We start from the raw sequence: 14,315 nt of genomic DNA on the forward strand, positions 1-14,315 counted from the left end.
CGAAGATCTGTTAGGCTGCTGGGGCAACCCATTTGAGATACTCTTCACTCTCAGCATCTCTCCTGGGAGGTACCTGGTGCAGATTCTTACCGTCCGTTCTAGTTAAGCATCTAAAAGACGTGTTTGCTATTGCTTTTAGAATTACACAGTACGAGAGCTAGGTGTTTTGCTCAATTACTATGTTTTGCCGATGAAGCATGGAGAGGGTACAAGACATCAGTAAGGTCAAACATGTAGACAGAACCTGAATCATTCAGGAGCTAGGGAGGCCCCGGGTATTGAGTAGCTTGTGCCTGGTTCTTTGGAAGGTACAAGACACTTAGGTGACTGCCTTGGTGACTGGGGCAGAGTTATGTGAATGGCCAAATGGGGTCAACTGTTTGCTGGGAAAAGACCTAGCTTGGCCTGGGAGGTGGAAGTGTGTGTATCGAGATTGACATATGTCAACTGTCCCAGAGGACATCGGGGCATGGCCCTGGATTGGCTGGGGCCAGTGCCCTGCACATGCCCTCTCTTACACGTTTTAAGAAAGATGGGGGATGGAGGTGGATTAGCAGGACTGCTGACGGCTTTGGCAATGGGGATGCAGAGGAACTGAGACATTGAAGGGAGCTCCCTGTCCCTGGAAGGAGTGGACAGGAACACAGGGTGGGCGAGGGGGTGACAATTAAGAGAGCCTTGTGGGCTCTGGTGAGTCTCTTGAATGGGATGAGAGGGGAGAAGAAAGCATAATATTGGATTCATCTCCCTTCTTCGCCTGTGTACCAGCCGGGACCAGGGTGGTGGCAGTCAGTGAACCCTCCCGGTCCCAAAGGAAAGTCTTTTAGGGGAAGGTTGAAGATGAGTGGGGACTGTTGTTTAGAGTGTCATTTCCAAGGGCCCTGCTGATGAAGGAAGCTCTCAGGGAGAACTGGAAACGGAAGCAGGGAACCCAGATTTCTAGGCTCTGTGCCTCAGCCCCCAGTCTAGAGCCCAGGGGAGGACCAGAGAGAGAACCGTGGGGACAGAGTGGTCCCTGGGGATGATCTCGGACGGGAACAGGGGGGCTTGTGTCGCACTAAAAGGCAGAACTGCGTAAGTGAGGCACAGCTGTGCCTGGGCCGGAGGCCCTTCTCGGCCAATCTGCCGCGTTCATCAGCACCCTCGGGCGCAGGGCACCGTTTCGGGCACTGCCCAAAGATCGGACACCCCACCCAGACCAGAGCAGGGAGGCGAACGAGAGAGCCGGGGCCGGGAGGAGGCCAGAGCGGCTGTCCACTTCGGGCTGGTGGCCCTCACGGCGGGTGTGGGTGGGGGCTGGAGAGGAGGCGGAAGGGCCAAGGCTAGGTGGGAGGGGCCCGGGCGCCGGGGCTGGAGCGCGCGGCTTGGGGGTGGAGGCTGCAGAGCCAGCTAGCGAGCGAGGGGCGGGGGCGCTGGGGCCGGCGCGCAGGAGGGGCGGGGGCGGCGGGGAGGGGGGCTCGGGCTGCGTGTGCCGGAGCTGGCGGGGGCGGCGGTGCGTGCGCATGACGCGGGGGGAGGGCCCGGGCCGCGCGCTCCCGGTCCCGTTGTTGTTGCCGCTGGAGGCTGCTCCGAGGCAGCGGGATCGCGACGCCGAGAAGCGCCCTGCAGCGGCGGCCACAGCGTGCCCGGCGGCGCCAACCGGCCTCGGCCCCCGGCCTCCGGCCTCATGCGCTAGCCCCGCGCCGCCGGCTCCTTAGTCCCGGCCCCGCCAGCCCCGCGCGCCCGCCCGCCACCGCCGCCGCCGCAGCGCCGCCCCGGGCCCCGGCCGGGCCCGCCTCGGGCCCCGCGGCTCTAGAGCCATGAACTTCCAGGCGGGCGGGGGGCAGAGCCCGCAGCAGCAGCCGAGTCTGGCGGCGCCGGGGGGCGGCGGCGGTGGCGGCGGCGGCGCGGGGGGCGGCGGGCAGTTCGGCGGCGCGGGGCCGGGGGCCGGGGGCGGCGGCGGCCCCTCGCAGCAGCTGGCCGGAGGGCCCCCCCAGCAGTTCGCGCTCTCCAACTCGGCAGCCATCCGGGCCGAGATCCAACGCTTCGAATCCGTGCATCCCAATATCTACGCCATCTACGACCTGATCGAGCGCATCGAGGACTTGGCGCTGCAGAACCAGATCCGGGAGCACGTCATCTCCATCGAGGGTGAGCGGAGCCGGGGTCTGCGGGAGCTGGGGCGCGGTGGCCCGGCTCGGCCACGCTCTCCCCGTCTGGGGTCGTCGCGCGCCTGAGGTCCTGGCCACGCGGTTTTGCTGATCGCCAGCGCTGCAGAGCGGTCGTCCAAGCTTCGCTCTATCTCGTCCGGGGACACTGGGGCTCGGGGCCGGTCCCGTGCCAGGGGACACGTTTTCCGTTCTTAGTACCCCAGGGCGTGAGGGTGGTGTCGCCCCGGGGACAGGTGCGCTCAGGGCCGCAGAGGTGCGGGGGGCTGGGGCCGGAGCTGGCCAGGCATGCCTTGGGAGGGTGGGCGCCGCCGAGGGCCTCGGCGGGCCGGGAGGTGGGGCTGCTGCCCCGGCCCGGCCCTGCCCCGCGGCGGGGCGGGGGAATCGAGCCTCCCGTTAGTGGATGGCAGCCTTCCCGGGCCCAGCGCCCGCGGGCCCCGGAGGGTGGCGCTCGCCGCGGCGCCCTTTTCCGACGCACACCCCCCACGCTGCCGCTGCCAAGGCGGGCGCAGGCCGGGCCTGGCGCGGGGCTCCCGCGGCGCGACCGCGTGGGAGGCACCGGCCGGTACATCCGCGCTTTCGTCCGGTCCCCCGCGCACCCAGGAGCCGCTCGGGAGGCGGGCGCGGGACTGCGGGGCGCTGTCTGACCTCCACGGACACGGCGCTGGGCGTCAAATACCAGAATCCCGGGCCACTGCCCTGCCTAGCGCCCTTTTCTCTAGGCTCTTGAGCCCCGGAATTTGGCTGCCACGGGGGCGGGGGGGGGGGCGCAGAGGAAGTGGGTTCACGCTGTCGGCACATATCCCACGACCCCTGATGTGTCGGGGGGGGGGGCACCACACCCACAGATTCCCTGGTGGCACGGTGACCTTTGAGCATCCAAGGGGCAGATGGGCCTCGCCCTGGGTCATCTCCTTCCTCTCTGGCTCCATTGGAAGGGGGACGCCCAGCAAGCAGGTGGTGGGTTCAGCTTTAGCGGAAATGCAGGGCCGGTTGCGAGGTGTTTTGGCGATGACATGGAGTTGTGGGCAACGGCCTGTCCATTTCTTGGGCCTGGCAGTTAGGGCCACACTCCCACCTTCCCCTCCTTGTGTAAGGCTCCGGGGCTCCTGTGCCTGAACACTACTCCCTTCCTGCTTTTGGACGTCCCCACAGCTGAGGAAGGAGCATTCAGTGTTTTGGGAGCCTCAGACCCCATTTAGACCCAGAGTCCTGCCTTCTTCTTGTCACACTCCAAGCTGACTTCCTTCTGTCCTTTCCCCAATCCTGTTACCTCTTTCCTCTCAAGGCTGAGTTCACAGTGAACTAATTAGGCGACGGGGGAAAAAACTCATTAACATGGATGCAAGTAAATGGCCTGAATCACCGTTGTGGCTGGGGACCAGGAGATGGCATTTGTGTGAGCCCAGGGCCCCAAAGAGAGGAGATGACCAATTTTTCCTCCTCGATCTGAAACGGGTGGGGCAGGGAGAGGCGCCATTCCCCAGAGCGTCACTGTCCCTCTGGGGAAGTAGAAGTTCAGGAACAGCTCTCAGATACCCCCCCTCCCTCCCCCCAGCTCCTTTTGTCGAAGAGACTTGATGGACTAGCCCGAGGTAGGGGCTGAGGGAGGACGCCTCCCTCAGAGCGCTTCCCAGAGCAGGGAGAGGCAGAATCAGCTGGGTTCCCATCCAGCTCCAGCTTCCTTAGCAGTGGCTTGTGACCAACCCCCCCCCCCCCCCCCCCCAGCCCGGACTCAGGAGGCCTCCAGCTGGGCATCTTCTGTGCCACGAGGATCATGATTCCCGGGACGTGCTCAGTTTTCGTCCCTGTCTTAAGTTCAACGCGCTGGGCGGAATTTCTCTTCGTAGAGCCCTCCCCCGTGACCAACTTCCCCATTGCGGTTTGGAAGTACCCCATGTTCTGTCTGCTTAGCCTGGAAGCTTGGTGTCGTGAATCCCGGGACCCGATGTCTCATTGTCACCAGGCCCAGCTGTTCCGCACACTCCATTCGCAGCTCTCCTGATCCCCGCTTCCCCGCTCTCCCTTGGCGGGGCCTGGCACCTCTCTCCTCCCGCTCTCCTGTTTTGTCCAGCCTCTCTCCTGGGATCCGTCTTTATCACCCACCTCACCCCTGCTTCCCCACTTTTGTCACATAGATTTTCTGCTCTGGGCAGGCAGGGAAAAACAAAAAACAAAACCAAACAAAAAAACAAATAACCGCCCCCCAAAAACAAACCAAAAAAAAAAAAAAAACCCAGAAAACTCCTTCTCCAATTTCTGCCCTATATCCTTTCTTGCTGTAGAGTCTCCATCTGCCAAACCATATTGCTGCTGCCTTGTAAAGCAGTGTCCCCACCTTCTTGCTTGGGGGAGGGAGGAGAGCAGCTTCTTGGGGCGTTTCCCGGCTCCCTGTGAGCCTGGCCGAGCCCCCCTGCCAGGGCCCAGCATCAAACCTGGGTCCAGGCGATATTGTTACGTAACACATCCGTAGCCGGGAGGCCGGTCTGTGTTTACTAGGGCTGAGCCTCTTAGTGGGAAGGGATGACATTTTCCTAGTGTATAATAAGCTTCCGCCTCACTCTGGTAATACTTCGGTGAAGGATTTATTTGTTCCAGCTCTGAAGGTGACCCAGGAGACGCAGTCGGAATCCATTTGGGACTGAGGGAGCACCATGGCACCTTGCCCTCCTGTCTTCTGCCTGCTTCACTCAGTCACCTCAGACCCCGCAGCCAGGGTAGGAGGAAGGAAGCAGAGGAACATTCCGCTTTCCTGTCTCAGGACAGGATTTGAGGGGAAGCAGGCTGTTTTTGAAAAGTTCCTTTCCCACCAAAGGCCAAGGAAGGAGAAAAGGGGTCCATCCGGCTGTTTTCAGGCATGAAAGCAGTGTACCCGGCAGGTGGGGGTGGTGGGATGACAGACTCACCGTGTGCAGAGCCTCTGAGCCAGGCTCTTCTCCCTGGTGGGGAAACTGAGGCTCGGAGAAAGGAGGGATCCACGCTGATCAGTCAGGGCTCGTGTGGGGCCTCAGGCAGGAGCTCTCGGGACTTGCTTGGTCTCCTGGCTGTGCCCTAGAAAGAGGGCCGCAGAGGAACCGGCCTCAGCCCAGATAGGGGACAGCCTGGGCACATGGAACGTGCAGATGCTGGGCCAAGTAAGCCAGGAGCCAGGGTGAGTTCCTGCAAGAAGCTGCCTGGGGTCCCAGCAAGTGGCCAGGAAAGGCAGGCTTGTCTCTGAGGAGATGTGAATCCCGGGAGGTCTGCCCCAGGGGAGTGCAAGCAGGGGTGGGCCCTGTGGGCCCACAGGGAGGACCAGGAAGCCGGCCTTGGCCACAAGTATGCCATGTGGCTCCTACTTGGGGAGGAACCGGACTTTGTCAACTGGGCGACTTGTCGCCCCCTTTGTTTTCCTCCAACATTAAAAAAATATTGTTTTTAATATTTATTTGAGAGAGAGAGACAGAGTGTGAGTGGGGGAGGGACAGAGAGAAAGGGAGACACAGAGTCCAAAGCAGGCTCCAGGCTCTGAGCTGTTAGCACACAGCCCGCTGCGGGGCTTGAACTCAGGAACTGTGAGATCGTGACCTGAGGGGAAGTCAGAGGCTCAACCGACTGAGCCACCCAGGCGCCCTGTTCTCCAGCATTTTTTTTTTTAAAACGATGAAGTGCCTTTGAGCATTCCCAAAGTGGGCTGATTCGTTCTCCCTTCCACCTCGCTCTTGAGGCTGAACTCAGGATCTGCGGGCCTGCCACCATGGGCGCGGGCTGGGGAGTGTTCGGGACTGGGGTAAGGAGGTACAGGTGTTCCCGTTGTGTTTGAGCCTAGGCTGGAGAGGGAAGGGGGCCCTGAGCTGAAGGCAGAGGTGTTGGGGAGGGCTCAGAAGGAGCTCACGGGCCTGCCTGGGGACTTGAGTCCGCCCTGCTTTCTCTGTGTCCTGTGACCGGGTCCCGACAGCAGCCCCATCGTGCGGTGAGGCAGGTGGAGGGCAATCATAGCCATTTTGGAGATCGGGAAACTCTCCCGGCTGTTCCCCAGCCTGGCAGTAACATTCACTTGGGGGACTTGCAGTAACATTCACTTGGGGGATGTGCACGTTTCTGAGGCTTCCTGCAAGGGATCTGATTCAGTGGGTTTGAGATGGGGGCCCAGGGATCTGGGTCTGTCACTTACCCTGGAGTTCCGGTAATTAGCTGGTTTCGGGAATGAGTGCCTGGTGGTGGCCTGGAGGCTGAGGTAGGACTTTGCACAGATGAGTTCTAGGAATTCTGAAAAAGAGGATATCTGGGTGGGTGCTAGTGGCCTGGGAAAGCTGCGTTTGTTCCAGATACATTTATTTAGCTCCTACCGTGTGGCCCAGTTGCATGTAGCACAGTGGAAGGCAGGGGGGGAGCCCCGCCAGCATGCTGGACTGACTGAGGTTGAATGGATCCACCTGCAGGAGATGCCAAAGCAGGGGTTGGAAGGGGGGGGAATAAAGCCAAGATTTGAACACAACCAGGGCAAAGGTTAGAGCCTGGGGAAGACTTATCAAGACCCCTTTCCTCAGGGTCGCAGGAGAGGGATGGAAAGACTACCTCCTCCAGGCTGCAGGGTGGCCCCCCTCCCCCCACCCCCCATTCAGTCCTCTGTCCCTGAACTTCTGTTCTCTGCCAAGTGGACGACACCCTCCGAATAAGACCCTTCCTGCTCCTAAGTACCCTGGGGCTAGCTCATGCTACATACTCTTCTCTACCTTTTTTTTTTTTTTTTAACTTTTTTTGTTTTGAGGTTTACTTACTTATTTTTGAGAGAGAGAGAGAGAGAAAGCAGGGGAGAGGCAGAGGGAGAGAGAGAGAATCCCAAGCAGTCTCTGCACTGTCAGCAAGGAGCCCGATGGCGGGCTCTAACTCAGGAACCATGAGATCATGACCAGAGCCGAAACCAGGAGTCGGATGCTTAACTGACTGAGGCACCCAGGCGCCCCTCCTCTACCGTTTCTTTCTTTCCTGGAACCTGTATGCCAGGCATGAGGCTCCAGGAGACTTTCCCTGCAGAAGGAACAGGTGTGCAGAGGCAGCGGGGGGCGGGGGGTGTGCGTGTGAAAGTATAAGGTGGTATTCAAGGAGCAGCAGGCTGGTCTGTGTGGCTGAGGCATTGAGTCTGGAGGGGGCGGGCCTGGGGACCCCGGTTTGAGCATCCAAGGGAGCAGTGGCCCCAGGGAGACCAGGCGGGAGCGAAGATGCCTTTCTTGAAAAGCAGGCTTAGGGGAGCTGAGGCCTGGAGCAGGGGCAGTCTTGGGCCCTGAGAACTCCTGTGTCCTCATTCAGCATCCCCTGAACACCCATCCGGGGAACCTTCCGCTCACCTCACCCTCATTCTCTTTTTAATACGCAGCTAACTTGAAATTAGTTTAACCGGATTGCCTTCCTCCTGACTTCCAGGCCAAGGGGTAAAGGGGAGCTAATTTGGGGGATGGAGCTGAGCCCTAGGGTTATGGAAGCAGGGGAGGGCAGTAACCTGGAGCACCTGCTTTAAGGATGTGGGCACTGGCTGGTACTGCGTTGCCCTGGTTACCGTTCCCCGCCTGCCCGCTGGAGATGGTCATGGGCTTTTGCAGCAAACACTTGGCAGGTCTCTTTCCAGGTATGCAAGTATCCTTTCCATTTTGCAAAGCCTGGGACCTGGATTGAGTAACTCTCCCAAGGCAGTACCAGACACTGGTCTTCCAGCTGCGGGGCTGGGGCTCCCTCCCTTGGATGGATGGACTAGATGAGCTTTGGCCAGTCAGCCTTCCTGTGGCGCCTCTCAGGGAAGCTTTTTGACCTCCAGTTTAACCCGTGGAAACTTTTAGGATGTAACTTAAGGGGAACTTAGGGCCCCTCTCTCTTGCTGTAGTTTTCTCCTGGATGTTATGAATCCCCAGCTGAGTGGTGGCTCTGGGAGGTGTCTCTCCCCTCCAAGAGCAGCACAGAGATTGCATATAGCACAGAGATGCTTGCTCAGGAAACACTCAGAAATATTTAAACACTGTGGGGCACCTGGGTGGCTCGGTCGGTTGAGCGTCCGACTCGTGATCTCGGCTCAGCTCCCCATCTCGCGGTGTGTGAGTTCGAGTCCCGCGTCCCTCTCTGTGCCGACAGCACTTGCACCCGCAGACTCTCTCTCTCCAAAAATAAATAAATAAACTTAAAAAGAAACATTTAAACATTGAAAACAGCTGAACATATGTGTGAGCGTCAAAAGTCACGCATGCTTGTGTAACAAATTCAGATGTGGAAGGAAGCAGAAGAAACACGTGTACCCCCCCCCCCCCCCCGCCACTGCCCTTTAGAGGTGCCCACTGTTACCTGCCTGATGCTTGTCCTCCTGGTCTGTTCTCTAGCTGTTCTCTGCTGTCACAAATCAGTCACAGAGGAGCTGATTTGATATTATTGGCATTTCTCGGCAAAGGTGGGATTTGTGTGTTTGTGGAAAAGCCTCCACTGGTAGAAAGGGAGCCCCTGCATTCATCTGTTCATCTGTTAGTGTTCATCTGTTCATCTGTTAGCTCCCTGTCGGGGATTCGGGATACTTGGGGTCTCATTCCTGCCAGGCTGTGACTGGCAGGTCACTCCTTGCTTGGCCTTTTTTTTTTTTAATGTTTATTTTGGAGAGAGAGAGAGAGAGTGAGAGAGAGAGAAAGGGCGCGAGCGGGGGAGGGGCAGAGAGACAGGGAGACTCAGAATCGGAAGCAGGCTCCAGACTCTGAGCTGTCAGACCAGAGCCCGACGCGGGGCTCGAACTCACGGACCTCGAGATCACGACCTGAGCCGAAGTCGGATGCTTAACCGGCTGAGCCACCCAGGTGCCCCACTTGGCTGCTATTTTAAAAGGCTCTGGTCTGACAGCTCGGAGCCTGTTTAGGATTCTCTGTCTCTCTCTCTCCAAAACAGATAAACAAGCTTTAAGAAAATATATAAAAAAAAAAAACCATTAAAATGCTTTTTGTTGTTGTTGTATTTCACATTCAGTTGATTACTAGTTAGAGCGTTAAAAAAATTTCTAGGTCATTTGTATTTTGTTCGATTCCGTTCGTATCCTTTGTTCATCTTCCTCTTGGTTCCTTCCTCTGTTCATACTGTATGTCAGATGGTTTTAATCTCTTAATGGAGATTTTTCTGAAGTGAACGTTTGTGTGCCTCCATCTCTCAGGCAGCGCCTGGGCCCCCCGCCCCAGACCCTGAGCCGGGCTGACCAGGCTGTGCTCTGGGCGCTGAGAGCGGCCCAACACCGCATGGCTTCCGAGGGACGTGCCTCTGTTTTTGCGCCTGTTTATAGCGGGTGTTTTTCTTTCTCTTTCTTGTCAGTCGGCACCCCTCCTTGCCACTGTTGGTGAGCCCGCCTCCACCGGTTTCTCTTTTGCCTTTTAATTTGATGTTTTGATGGCTTGCAAGCCCAGAGCCCAAGCTCACAGAGTGGGATTCAAGCCCAGCCATGGCCTCTCGGGGCGTGTGTGACTGTGTGCGTGGTGGGGCAGGCGAGACCAGGAGGTCTGGACCCCACTCGGGGCTCCCTCTCTTCCCTCTGCTGCTGGTACGTACCTTCCAGGGAGGGGCCGACGAACTTCCCGGCCGTGAGGATTTTTTTTGTTAAATAGGCCCCTTGGGTGTGAAGGGGCCCGTGTGGGGCACAGATCTGGTTCTGGAACCACAATGCCTGGATTTGAATCCCAGACTGAACCAGTTGGTAGCTGTGTGACCTTTGGTGAGTCTCTTAACCTCTCTGTGTCTTGGCTTCCACGTTGCCAAAATAAGGTTAACAAGCACCCGTTTCGTCGTGTGGGTGTGAGAAGGAAGTCGGTTAATGCCTGCAAAGCTTTTAGAGCGGCACCATTCCCTCGGAAGGGCTCCTCGAGTGGCAGGCCCCGTCACGATTTCCAGGGTGGGGGTGGCGACTAAGTGAGGGCACGAGAGTGAGTGCACGGTGCGCGGTGCCCGCGGCCTGGGGCTCCTCCTGTAGCTCGGACTCTGGAGGGGCGGAGATTGGGGCGAGCTGGTATAGCCTGGCAGGCCCCGGAGCGGGGAGCCACCTCAGGATTTGTCCGAGGCTCTGGCTGAGGGGTCCAGACCCTGGACCGCAGTTTGTCACAGTGAGTGTCACATGGCCATCCAGCATGGCCTTCATTTGATCGTTTGCCTGTCGATTCAAGTGTTTGCTGTAATTCAGCACTGCCCAGTTACACATGTGAGTCCCACGTGTCGGCTGAAATCTTCAAGTAGCCATATTAAGAAAGGTTAAAAAAAAAAAAAAAAAAAGGGCGGTGGGCGCTTGGGCTCAGTCATTTAAGCCTCTGACTCTTGATTTCAGCTCAGGTCTTGATCTTGGGGTTCATAGGATTGAGCCCCACATCAGGCTCCCCAATAACCGCGCAGCACCCGCTTGGGATTCTCTCTGTCTGCCCCTCCTCTGCATTCTCTCTCTCTTTCTCTCAAAATAAATAAACTTTAAAAATAAAAGGTAAAAAAAAAACCCAAGGTGAAGTTAATTTAATATTATATTTTATTGAACCCAGTATATTTGAAATAATAATCGTTTCCACATGTGATCAGGATGAAAAATTATTAATGGGGTATTTTACATTCTTTTCTCGCCCTGTCTTCAAGCTCCACCCTCAGCACGGCTCCATTTGGACAGGCCGAGGGGGGAGGGCTCAGTAACCATGAGGGGGGGCCGTGGCCGTGGTGTTGGAAGAACATCTTGAATTTTAGCCCATAATAAGCAAAAGAACACCTGTTTGTTGTAAAAAGTGAATGCAGAGGGGGTATATCCTTTCGGATTCAGCTTTCTAAAGTATCGTACAGTAAAACCTTGGATTGCGAGTAACTTGTTCTGCGAGTGTTCCGCAAGACAAGCAAACATTTCTGTTAAATGTTAACTTAATAAACGAGGGATGTCTTGCAATACGAGTCGTACGTGACCGCGAACGTCGCAGGATCACAACTGAGCCAATGGTTCTTGAAATGCGCTTTGATGTGCGACTGCTTTGGATGACAAGCATGTTTCCGGAAGAGATTATGCTCGCAAACCAAGGTTCTACTGTATTTAAAACTTTCAAGCAGCCAGTCCACAGGCACGGACTTCCTGAGCACCTGCCACGGCCGCGATGATCGATCGCCAACAGATCCACTGAGATCGCAAACAGATCCTACTGGATTTGCAGTAGGTTTTTGTCGCTGTGCGTTTTTCTTAAAATCTCAAGCGGCCTGCTGTTGTGGGAGCACCACCACAAACTTTTTCATGTCACGGGGTCTCACGCACTCCGGCGGTTTTGTGCAAGGATGGAAGGGGGGGTGTGAACCCAGGCCCCCCTCTTGGGAGATAAATGGGTGCGTCGGGGGCCCCTGGTGGGCAGCGCCTTGTTACCGGTGGGCTGGCCGCAGGCCTCGGTGTAGCTCACGTCACTTTGGTTTGGCCTCCGCATCCCATGCGGCTGCTGCTCGGCCCTCCTTGCGTCCCCTCTCAGCCCCTTGCCTCTCTGTCGCGTGGACCTGGAGGGTAATCCTGAATTTCGGGTGAGGGAAGAAAGGCGGGCGGGAAAGGGCCATGACACTTCCCCGGGCTCCTTCCGCCTCCACGGGACGGGCCCGCAGGTTCTCGAGTGCGGACTGGTGAGCTGCTGGTGGACGGGGTCACGTGAACGGCCCAATCTGTGGACTAGGTGGCCTTCTGCCTGTCAGCTTTACACAAGGTCAGACGGAGCGCCGGCTGGGGAGGTGCACCCAGTCAGGGAATAGGGTGCTGATTGCGCGTCCTGGGGCACAGTCGGAGAAGGACGAGCCCAGTCTTGGTGCCTTGCAGGCCAGGAGGGCGGAAGCCACTGATCCAGGATTCAAGGTCACTGGTTAGCAGCCGGGCCGGTTTGGCCTCCAGGCTTTTTTGCCTCATGGTGACCTCCTTCCAGCTCACAAGAGGAGAGGTGGCCTGGGCCATCCTGCTCGTCACCTCCCCTTCAGCCACGACCCATGGCAGTGGTGCCAAGATGCTACACGGAACCAGCAAATGTCACAATATTCTCTTCACCGTGTCTGGCATTTTAGGCAGGGGCTGTTTTTGTAGGCTTTCCTGGTTTATGTTTTGCCTTTAATTTACGGTGTGTATGTGTGTGTGTGTGTGTGTGTGTGTGTGTGTGTGTGTGTATGAATAGCGGAATATGTATATTCTAGCAGAAACTTTGTAAATGTGTGTGCAGTTGGAAGACGTGTGGCACAGAGTAAAGCCCCCCATTAGCCCATAGTTCTCGGTTGGCTCCCTTGGTCTGTCTCAGCCCACTCTCCTCCTGTGGAAGGGAGGCGCCCCCCTGCTCCCTGCTCGGAGGTGAGGTTATCCTGGACCACACCCAGGAAGGTGTATCCCGTTTATTGCAGCAATAAATGCTAGGTTCCTTTTACCCCTCTGCTCTTCTAATGGCAGGAAGGGCCTGGATTCTTTGTCCAGAGAGCCACTAGGGAACCTGCGGAGGGGGTGGGCTGGGCATCCCTTTGTGATAGCTTCGATGGGACACCTCCGAGCCAACCCAAGGAGACAGAGGCTGTCATCTCGTAGGCCTCTCATCGTCCCGAGCCTCGGCACTGTGGGGAAGGAGACCCTGTCCTGAACTAGGTTAATAGGTTCTCTTGTCATTTCCTGGGCCCCAGTCCCCCTGCCGGCTGGGGCCTCGGGGCTCTGCACCTTTCCCCCTGGACCCCGAATAGTCTTGGGAAGAGAGCCTCATGGAGGTGCTCGGCCGGCTGGGGTCTAAGCCTGGTCTGTCCAGCTCCAAGGCCCACCCTTCCAGTTTGAGGCCCTCGATCCTCACAGGGCCTAGAGCGGTTGGTGTTCTTACCCCAGCTGGCCTGTGTCATCAGCTGGTATCTGCTTCCCCTGTGGGCACAGAGCCCTGCTGTCACTTCCAGAGAATGCTTGGCCAACAACCAGGGGGCCTCCCTGCTCTGTAGCCAGCCCAGGAGCCCTGCTGGGCACTGGCGGTCCTTCAGGGAGCCTCCTACCTGTATCACTGTGCTCTGTCCCGCTCTGGGGCCAGGGCGCTGCCCAAGGGGCCCTCTCCTTGGCCGTGTGGGCCCCTGCTGGCCTGAGGAGCAGGGCCGAAAGTTGGGAGGCCATTTATGGTGGGGGCCAGCTGTCCTCGTTCTGAGGCCTGCGTCTTCTCTCTGGCAGGAGGGTGGGGAGGGGTCTCCCGCTGGAGTCTGCAGAGCTGGCTCTCCGCTGGCTTGGGCCTGGCTCTGGACCTTCGTGGAGTGACAGCGGGCAGGAGGAGGCATGCCTGGTTCTCTGTCCTCCCTCTTGGAGTTCACGCTCCTCCCCGAGGGGTCAGAGCTGGGTCAGAGCTGCGAGATCACTGAAAACACGGGTGTCGTGCTTGTTCTGTATGCTTCTGACGGGTCCGCTGGCTCAGGCCTGAAATGCCCTTCCTGTCCAGTAAGGAAGCTTCCCCGGGAAGTATGGGAGTGTGGCCCTGCCTCCATCAGGCCCGTGCCAGGCGGAGGTGGGGAAGGAGGCAAGTACTGGCAGAGAGATAGCCCTGGACTGGCCCACACTGTGTGACCCTCACTGGTGGGGGGCTTGACAGGGTGACCGTGGGTGAGGCCCCGAGCAGAGGCCTTCTCTCATCTCAGCGGCCTCGGCTGTCCCGTTGAGCCGCCACCGAAGAAAAGTTGTGTCTCCTGCAAGCGTGCGTGCCTCGGGCCGTGATGGGGTTTGTGCGCGGTGACCTGGTGCGGAAGGGTGGCCGAGTGGGTACCAGGCAAGCCTGGCTGCTTTGACAGGCACGGCGAGACACTGTTTTACTGGAATAGTGGTTTGATTATGAAAATTGCTGGCGTAGTGTGTTTTTAAACTATTCAAATGTGCCACCCCACACTCTGGCACTTTGTGTTTGTGCTGCAAACGCGGCAAGATTGACGGCTCTTGCAGTGGTGCGGGGAGCGGCAGGGTTCTATGGGGTTCTACGTTAAGGGCGGCAGGATCAGATCTGGGATCTCGGAAAGAACGGTACTGAAAAGGTTAACCGGCCGATGGTTCTCCTTATGTGCCAGGCACCGCCCCGCGCGCCTCCTGGTCATTCTCTGGACATCCCTACAGGGTGAGTGTGACCCCCATCCTGCAGGTGGGGGCAGGGAGATGGAAAGGCACGTGCCCAGCGTGGCCCCCAGATGATGGCGGAGGCGGGACCT

General features: G+C 58.0%; 1 protein-coding gene across 4 annotated transcripts in view; it reads left to right on the forward strand.

Moving 5' to 3' along the window:
- The first annotated feature begins 1,486 nt into the window (after positions 1-1,486).
- The window catches only part of AGAP3 (ArfGAP with GTPase domain, ankyrin repeat and PH domain 3), a 55,000-nt gene continuing 42,171 nt past the window's right edge, over positions 1,487-14,315 (forward strand). Inside the window, exon 1 of one of the 4 annotated variants that reach the window (XM_045496188.1) lies at positions 1,487-2,130. In XM_045496188.1, coding sequence (XP_045352144.1) covers positions 1,800-2,130 — 331 coding nt within the window. In that variant the 5' untranslated portion in view covers positions 1,487-1,799. The remainder of the gene's footprint in view (positions 2,131-14,315) is intronic. The other 3 variants (XM_045496190.1, XM_045496194.1, XM_045496193.1) reach the window with 3 other exon arrangements.

Source organism: Leopardus geoffroyi, chromosome A2 (genome assembly GCF_018350155.1).
Source record: "Leopardus geoffroyi isolate Oge1 chromosome A2, O.geoffroyi_Oge1_pat1.0, whole genome shotgun sequence".
Classification (NCBI taxonomy): domain Eukaryota; kingdom Metazoa; phylum Chordata; class Mammalia; order Carnivora; family Felidae; genus Leopardus; species Leopardus geoffroyi.